This window comes from Raphanus sativus, chromosome 3 (assembly GCF_000801105.2).
Source record: "Raphanus sativus cultivar WK10039 chromosome 3, ASM80110v3, whole genome shotgun sequence".
Lineage (NCBI taxonomy): Eukaryota > Viridiplantae > Streptophyta > Magnoliopsida > Brassicales > Brassicaceae > Raphanus > Raphanus sativus.
Genome location: NC_079513.1, coordinates 2,462,897 through 2,472,646, shown reverse-complemented (window position 1 = coordinate 2,472,646; position 9,750 = coordinate 2,462,897). Strand labels below are relative to the sequence as shown.

At 29.5% G+C, this 9,750-nt stretch overlaps 2 protein-coding genes across 2 annotated transcripts; both read right to left on the bottom strand.

Moving 5' to 3' along the window:
• On the bottom strand, positions 1 to 1,691 carry LOC108833873 (probable FBD-associated F-box protein At1g32375). The gene is made up of 3 exons (XM_018607269.2): positions 825 to 1,691; positions 595 to 729; positions 1 to 513 (listed from the first exon to the last, which is right to left on the bottom strand). Exons 1-3 carry the CDS (start codon positions 1,674 to 1,676, stop codon positions 235 to 237), a joined length of 1,266 nt encoding a protein of 421 aa, XP_018462771.2. The 5' UTR covers positions 1,677 to 1,691; the 3' UTR covers positions 1 to 234.
• Positions 1,692 to 3,489: 1,798 nt separating this feature from the next.
• Positions 3,490 to 5,206, bottom strand: LOC130509536 (probable FBD-associated F-box protein At1g32375). The gene is made up of 3 exons (XM_057005676.1): positions 4,355 to 5,206; positions 4,101 to 4,235; positions 3,490 to 4,019 (listed from the first exon to the last, which is right to left on the bottom strand). Exons 1-3 carry the CDS (start codon positions 5,204 to 5,206, stop codon positions 3,741 to 3,743), a joined length of 1,266 nt encoding a protein of 421 aa, XP_056861656.1. The 3' UTR covers positions 3,490 to 3,740.
• Between the last annotated feature and the right edge of the window lie 4,544 nt (positions 5,207 to 9,750).

Here is a 9,750-nt window from a genome sequence, read left to right as displayed (position 1 = left end):
TATCTAATGTTCATGTTCGCACTTACTATGCATATGCCTTAGCCAAATTAGCTTAATTGACTCTAAGACGGAGAAAGACTACTAGTCTAAGGCCTAAAATTTCCAGTTTTCAAAGGAAATAGGAGTTATAGATCCTAAACTCTCAAAACAAGCGAGAGAAAACATAAAACGTTATAATAGGTTATCTAGGATTCAGACCAAACACGATGTAACTTGACATGTCTGACTTTAGCTTCAGTTGAATACAAGCTGGCAGATAGGTGAACGCCTGAACGACAATGCCAACTCCTTAATCATCTCAAGTTTCTCTTCTGGGTCAGTGGGTTTGGAGGAGATAGTCACCCTTTTCAAACAGCTACCGTTTCTTAAGATATATTCCACCACTTCTTTCTCTTCTTTTGTTCCTTCATAATCTGCCCATTCGAGAGTTTCAAGACTCGATAACAAACATTCGGGAACTAAGCTCGGTTCACTCCAACATGGGCTCGGTTGATTAGCCTGAGAGCCATGGTACTGAAATAAAAAGTACAAGAGATGCATGTGAATTGAAGTGCTCACAGACACAAAATGAATTGGGTTGAAATATGCATATACCTGATCAAGTTTGAGACCTCGTAATTTAGGTGAACCTCTAAGCACACACATAAGTATGTTCAACCACTGCTTGTCACATCTGCATAGTGTAAAATCTACCAGACGGTGGAAGGCACACCCACCAGGATTTGTATCCTGCAAAGTATTTTCCATGTGGATTTAGTGACTGGTTATGAAAAGAGAACAAGAGTAAATATGGAAGAATGATAGAAAAGGGACGAATAAAATACCTTTGAGGATGATAAACATAAAAGGAGATCCTTGACTGGAGTGATAGAACACAGAATCTTCTCAGAGTGACTATACATAATGTCAATATCTGCCTTTACAATGTTAGGCATTTCAGTCTCAAAGACACAGCCAGTAAAATCATCGAAAGTCAACGTCTCCAAAGAAGGAGTATCTATCACAACCCTTTCTGCATCATTGCTAGTTTTTTGTTTGTTACACATAGTTAATATCTTTAGAGAAGGCACTCTAACGGTGAAAACGGTAACGTTATCACCATCAGGACATCGGTTCACAAACAAGTCTTCAAGAACAGGACAATTAGTTAAAAGCCTGTTGACAGATTCATCACCACCTGGGTATTTGATGTTATCAAGACTCAATATCTTGAGAGATGAGAAAGACACCGGTGAAGCAACATCATCAACAAGAACCATGCTTTTAAGTTTCAAAGTCACAAGCATTCCGGATAAGGTGTACAAACTCTTAGGAATGATGGCTGGAGTTGTACAAGAAGTTCTATCGATCTCGATGACCAGCTCACGGACATGGCGTCTAGCTATAGTTCTAGCCCATACTCCAATATTAACATCACTAGACTTTTCACCAAGCTTGAGCTGTAAAGATTCTAGAACAGGCGCCACGTGCAAAAGCAAAGATCTGTCTACAAACCTCGAGAAACTTTCTTTCGTGATGTTATTATTGCCATCATCGTATATTAGTCTTGGCACAAGCGTCCATAGAAACTGCCACCGTTTGGACAAAACCATTGTGGCCACAACATCTTTGGTACTAGGCAGCAACGACAAAATCTTCAAAAGAAGATGTTCAGGTAGCTGACTTATCCTATCCATCACAAATCTGCAGGAACAAAATGGATGTGAAATTCTAAACAAACTAGTCATGATTCATGAGCAAACAACGCAGAGTCCAAACTACCACTCTTTATTTTCTTCGACACTGACACCATTTCGTTTAAGTAACACACAAAGAAACAACTTCTTGTTTATTCATGAACTAACTATTTACAAAATACCTGAAAATCGCCACGTAATTCTTGTTTCAAGAAACAACTTCTTCAATGACACCGTTTCATCTTATAGTAGGAAGGAGCCCTAGGTCACTTGAGTGGTGCAACTTCCAAGATTTTATCAAACCTCTTTCAGATTCCATAGACTAGAGAAAATCAATTACGGCTTTAAGTTGTGTCAATTAATCTGTTCTCATTTTCTTTGAAAAGAATGATATGTAAATATGTTAAAAATTAGTTTTCTTCGACCAAAACAATTACTTTTTGGGAATGTAAATCAAGTTAAGAATAAATGAATTGTGTTTCACAAAGAGACAAAAGCAGTCGACCATTTTGAATAAAAGAAAATAATGGTGTTTTAACTTTTAACTATATTTTGACCCGCCCTTATAATTTTTTGTTTTAATTTTTGTGAAAAATTTTTTATATTTTTGTTATTTTTTGTAATCATATTTGTGTTAATATTTTAATTTATTTTTGTAACTATATTAAATATGTCAAGTTGCATAACTATACACTTATGTCATATATATTTCAGAAATTATTTTTAAACTTTATTTCTAAAGTTTGTAACATATTATATTCTTTTAATATTTACCTAACATAATTATTCAAGAATATTCGTATCTAAAAAAAATGATTCGGAATCGACCCAAAAATCAAAGTATTATAATCTATTACATCTGGCATATACATTCAAGCGATTTTTAAAGTATTATATCCGAAACCCAATATCAAATTCAACCTGCATCGAAAACAGAACAATTTTGTTTGAAAAGTGTTTAAATTTTTTTAAAATATATTTTGTTAAATATATATATATATATATATATATATGTAAATAGATTAATATAGTCTTCACTAACTTTAAATAAAAATCACATTTAATAAATATTTTTAATCGAATAACCTATTTAAAATCCGTTAAACTAAAACCCGTAAAATATATTTTTATGAATAATACTTCCATAATAATAACAACAGATCATGTTCCTAAATTAATAGAACACATGGATTAAATAATCTAATTTTCTTATAAAACAGCTATTTATATTTATTATTTATCTTAATTGATTCATGAACTTTTATTGTATTTGGTCAAATTTTAATCTGTTTTGAAAGCTATATATTATTAAGTTATATATTTGCTATGATTTTTATTCATGGGCTGTTGATAGTTATTTATCATGACAATAAAAGATATTTATAATTATATGTTATAAAGCTAAAGATGACAAAAATATTATCAAGCTAATAAATAATATTTATTTTTGTCTAAAACTAACAAAAATTATTAAAAGTGGGTTTGTATCTGGGTTGTATAGTTATTTCTATTAATGATTTGTATGTGGAAATCATCATCAAAAGAATATTACATAAAGTCTATATAATCACATAAGTACCTCTCAATTTTTAATAGTATGATAATATATACTTCATGAAATATCAAAGGCACGTTACAGTAGTTAGTTATACCTCTCACGTACGGTAGTTATTTATCATGAAAATATCAAAGGCACATTACGGTTACTTCTAAAAAAGAAGGAATATTACGGTTGCTAGTCTTTTTATTAGGTGGTCTATTGGCTTTTTGTTGAGACAACAGAATCTATAATAATCATCCCAGGAGTGATCAATTCAAGTAGTGCGCTATATCTAATGTTCATGTTCGCACTTACTATGCATATGCCTTAGCCGAATTAGCTTAATTGACTCTAAGCCGGAGAAAGACTACTAGTCTAAGGCCTAAAATTTCCAGTTTTCAAAGGAAATGGCAGTTATAGATCCTAAACTCTCAAAACAGGCGAGAGAAAACATAAAACGTTATAATAGGTTATCTAGGATTCAGACCAAACACGATGTAACTTGACATGTCTTGACTATAGCTTCAGTTGAATACAAGCTGGCAGACAGGTGAACGCCTGAACGACAATGCCAACTCCTTAATCATCTCAAGTTTCTCTTCTGGGTCAGTGGGTTTGGAGGAGATAGTCACCCTTTTCAAACAGCTACCGTTTCTTAGGATATATTCCACCACTTCTTTCTCTTCTTTTGTTCCTTCATAATCTGCCCATTCCAGAATTTCAAGACTCGATAACAAACATTCGGGAACTAAGCTCGGTTCACTCCAACATGGGCTCGGTTGATTAGCCTGAGAGCCATGGTACTGAAATAAAAAGTACAAGAGATGCATGTGAATTGAAGTGCTCACAGACACAAAATGAATTGGGTTGAAATATGCATATACCTGATCAAGTTTGAGACCTCGTAATTTAGGTGAACCTCTAAGCACACACATGAGTAGGTTCAACCACTGCTTGTCACATCTGCATAGTGTAAAATCTACCAGACGGTGGAAGGCACAGCCACCAGAATATGTATCCTGCAAAGTAATTTCCATGTGGATTTAGTCATTATTACATGACTGGTTATGAAAATAGAACAAGAGTACATATGCCAGAATGATCAAAAAAAAAAAAAAAGAGACGAATAAAATTATACCTTTGAGGAATATAAACATAAAAGGAGATCCTTGACTGGAGTGATAGAACACAGAATCTTCTCAGAGTGATTATTCATAATGTCAATATCTGCCTTTAAAATGTTAGGCATTTCAGTCTCAAAGACACAGCCAGTAAAATCATCGAAAGTCAACGTCTCCAAAGAAGGAGTATCTATCACAACCCTTTCTGCATCATCGCTAGTTTTTTGTTTGTTACACATAGTTAATATCTTTAGAGAAGGCACTCTAACGGTGAAAACGGTAACGTTATCACCATCAGGACATCGATCCACAAACAAGTCTTCAAGAACAGGACAATTAGTTAAAAGCCTGTTGACAGATTCATCACCACCTGGGTATTTGATGTTATCAAGACTCAATATCTTGAGAGATGAGAAAGACACCGGTGAAGCAACATCATCAACAAGAACCATGCTTTTAAGTTTCAACGTCACAAGCATTCCGGATACCGTGTACAAACTCTTTGGAAGGATGGCTGGAGTTGTACAAGAAGTTCTATCGATCTCAATGACCAGGTCACGGACATGGCGTCTAGCTATAGTTCTAGCCCATACTCCAATATCAACATCACTAGACTTTTCACCAAGCTTGATCTGTAAAGATTCTAGAACTGGCGCCACGTGCAAAAGCAAAGATCTGTCTACAAACCTCGAGAAACTTTCTTTCGTGATGTTATTATTGCCATCATCGTATATTAGTCTTGGCACAAGCGTCCATAGAAACTGCCACCGTTTGGACAAAACCATTGTGGCCACAACATCTTTGGTACTAGGCAGCAACGACAAAATCTTCAAAAGAAGATGTTCAGGTAGCTGACTTATCCTATCCATCACAAATCTGCAGGAACAAAATGGATGTGAAATTCTAAACAAACTAGTCATGATTCATGAGCAAACAACGCAGAGTCCAAACTACCACTCTTTATTTTCTTCGACACTGACACCATTTCGTTTAAGTAACACACAAAGAAACAACTTCTTGTTTATTCATGAACTAACTATTTACAAAATACCTGAAAATCGCCACGTAATTCTTGTTTCAAGAAACAACTTCTTCAATGACACCGTTTCATCTTATAGTAGGAAGGAGCCCTAGGTCACTTGAGTGGTGCAACTTCCAAGATTTTATCAAACCTCTTTCAGATTCCATAGACTAGAGAAAATCAATTACGGCTTTAAGTTGTGTCAATTAATCTGTTCTCATTTTCTTTGAAAAGAATGATATGTAAATATGTTAAAAATTAGTTTTCTTCGACCAAAACAATTACTTTTTGGGAATGTAAATCAAGTTAAGAATAAATGAATTGTGTTTCACAAAGAGACAAAAGCAGTCGACCATTTTGAATAAAAGAAAATAATGGTGTTTTAACTTTTAACTATATTTTGACCCGCTCTTATAATTTTTTGTTTTAATTTTTGTGAAAAATTTAATTTTTATATTTTTGTTATTTTTTGTAATCATATTTGTGTTAATATTTTAATTTATTTTTGTAACTATATTAAATATGTCAAGTTGCATAACTATACACTTATGTCATATATATTTCAGAAATTATTTTTAAACTTTATTTCTAAAGTTTGTAACATATTATATTCTTTTAATATTTACCTAACATAATTATTTAAGAATATTCGTATCTAAAAAAAATGATTCGGAATCGACCCAAAAATCAAAGTATTATAATCTATTACATCTGGCATATACATTCAAGCGATTTTTAAAGTATTATATCCGAAACCCAATATCAAATTCAACCTGCATCGAAAACAGAACAATTTTGTTTGAAAAGTGTTTAAATTTTTTAAAAATATATTTTGTTAAATATATATATATATATATATGTAAATAGATTAATATAGTCTTCACTAACTTTAAATAAAAATCACATTTAATAAATATTTTTAATCGAATAACCTATTTAAAATCCGTTAAACTAAAACCCGTAAAATATATTTTTATGAATAATACTTCCATAATAATAACAACAGATCATGTTCCTAAATTAATAGAACACATGGATTAAATAATCTAATTTTCTTATAAAACAGCTATTTATATTTATTATTTATCTTAATTGATTCATGAACTTTTATTGTATTTGGTCAAATTTTAATCTGTTTTGAAAGCTATATATTATTAAGTTATATATTTGCTATGATTTTTATTCATGGGCTGTTGATAGTTATTTATCATGACAATAAAAGATATTTATAATTATATGTTATAAAGCTAAAGATGACAAAAATATTATCAAGCTAATAAATAATATTTATTTTTGTCTAAAACTAACAAAAATTATTAAAAGTGGGTTTGTATCTGGGTTGTATAGTTATTTCTATTAATGATTTGTATGTGGAAATCATCATCAAAAGAATATTACATAAAGTCTATATAATCACATAAGTACCTCTCAATTTTTAATAGTATGATAATATATACTTCATGAAATATCAAAGGCACGTTACAGTAGTTAGTTATACCTCTCACGTACGGTAGTTATTTATCATGAAAATATCAAAGGCACATTACGGTTACTTCTAAAAAAGAAGGAATATTACGGTTGCATAAAATTTGTTGCTAGTTGAAGTGGTTAATTTAAATGCAGTTATATTTTAAGTTGGACACAACAAATATCAATAGGTACATGCTGGAGAATTAATAGAATAGATTAACTGCGTATTTAATTCTACCCAACTTCCAAAATTTGAACGTCATAGATCCAACGGTCCAGAAGCTATTTGCTAATGGCGTGAAGAAGAAGTTTATGTTTCATCTTCCAATTTCTTCTTTGTCTAATTGTGAACCAACATTTGCAAAATTCAACCGAACAAATATCAGAAATTATAATTTTATTAGAACTAAACCGGATATTTTATCGTTTCAGTTGAATTTAAAATCTTAGCAAGACATAGGCATTTCGGATATCGGTTCTGTTTAGGTCGATTTAATTTTGTTTTTGCTTTTATGTTCTAAAGATATAAAATTATTAGTTCAGGTAGTTATGAAATATGGTTTGGTTATTTCGATTTTATGTTCGGTTAAGATAATAAAGGTAGGAACATGATAATATCTGATATAATTTTGGTCCAATTTGGTTCCCGTTCGGCTACATTTTTTGCCTAATTCAGTTTAAAGGTATGTAATCTAGATTGGGATATATACATATTTTCATTTAGATATAAAAGAAATAATATATTGTTAGCGGTGTTTCTCATTTAGATATGAGCAATTTAGTAGATCTTTTTGAATATACCTAGGCCTAGGCATAAAATTCGAAACCAAAAATCCGAACGGAATCCAAACCGAAAAACCAGACCCGTTATGTGACCCGAAATATAAAAATACCGAACGGATCTTCTAGAGTGGTACAAAAAAATTCGTACCCGAAGTGTTATTAACCGATTGGGTAACCCGAAAAATCCGTAGTTAATAGTCAATATAAATATTTTGAAATATATAAAAGTATTTTAATTATTAAATTGAATATAATAATAATTATTAAAATTTTAATAAATGCTTTAAGTACGCAATTAGTTATAAATAAGTATTTTATAATTTTTTCATTGAAATAAAAAGTTTAGTATCTATAAGGCAATACATATTTTTTTATAGATGATGTTTGTTTTCATGTTTGATTTAATATTTTATTGTTATTTTATCAATTTTATATGTGATAAATTAATTTTTATTTAATTTAGATATTTTTTCTGTTTTGGTTCAAAATTTTTGTCTTTTACTTCGGTTATATCCGAAACGAACCGGTATAACCCGAATCCGAACGATATATGATTACTTTATGGGTTTTAGAACGCAATACAATTTTGAACCGACCCCGAAGTGTTATTATTCGAACCCGACCCGTATTTATAAAATTTTAGTATAGGACCTAAGAGCGTAAATCCGAAAACCCTTAAAACCCGACTCGTACGCCAACGGGTACCCGAACGCACAGACCTAAATATACCAATATACTGTTAGGAATTTATTTATAAATATTTGGAAGTTCCAAATATAATAGTGTAATCAAATCATTTAAATTTATACTATATTGGTTGGTATTTTCAGATATGTTCTAAATACCACAAGTTTGAGTAACAGAACAACTGTCTCATGAAAAGGTGATATGAAGGAAGTTTTGTGTGTATTTTTAAAATATTATTGTTATTTTTATTAAAAACTAGGTGATTTTTCCGTGCTCGTGCAAAAGTATAAATATTTATATTATTATTGTATATTTAATTTTAACTATAAATTGATTTATAATTTGTATGCATAACTTATACTAATAATATTATACTATTTTAATTAGACAAATGATTTTAAACATGTTATATCTAGTCAGTTTTATTATTTTTACAATCGATTTAGTTATCATTTGGGTATATTAGATTGCATCAATTTCTCTGAATTCAACTAATATATTTCTCTGAATCGATTTAGTTATTTTTTATTGTAAATAAATATGATTAATTTTCTTATTTTACGTTGGTTGTTGTCTTAGATATTTAAATATATTTGAAGAATATTATGTATAATTTTAGATGTATTATGCTTAGAATGAATTAAAAAATAAACTAAAGTGTTTGATTCCAAATTACATAAATTAATATAATTATAATATTTTTATAGTCCCATTCACATATATAAACTTAACGAAATAACTAAATTGTAAAAGATGGTTAATATTTTATTTTCATTTTTAATATGTGTTGAGTCATCCTGTAATTTACATTTATAAAATAAATTATTATTATAAAATCACATATTCTTATTGTAGTTAAATGTATGATTTTAGATATAAGTTGGATTAATTTAAATGTGCATGTATTTTTATAATATTTGTCAATACATTTTTGAAAGCTCATGAGCACATATCAATATTTACAATAATTGAAATATTTTATAATTTCTAAATAATTTTATACCTTAGATTTATTAAATGGTAAGCTGAAATTTATTTTAACTAATCCTAAAAATAAGAATTCAGATTTTATTTGGTATTTTGATTATGGTTATATTAACTTCCACAAACATAAAAACATAACATTTAAAATAAAATTTAATATTAATAAAATTTGATAGTAAGAATTATTTTAATGATGGTAAAATATAATATATCTACCTCGTTAAAGTATATAGTGTTATGTTGTTTCAAAATATTTTGTAATTATTTGATCAAAAGATGTTTATTTTTAATTTTACATTATTTTTAATATCTCTTAAAAATAAGCAGTTTAAATTTTTTGTGATTGTATTTTAGAAATCAAATTATATAAGTAAAACATAATTTATATATTTTTCCTGTAATTGAATGATATTGTAGTCAACTAAATATATGAAAAATAAATAAAACATTTCAAGAATACTAATTATG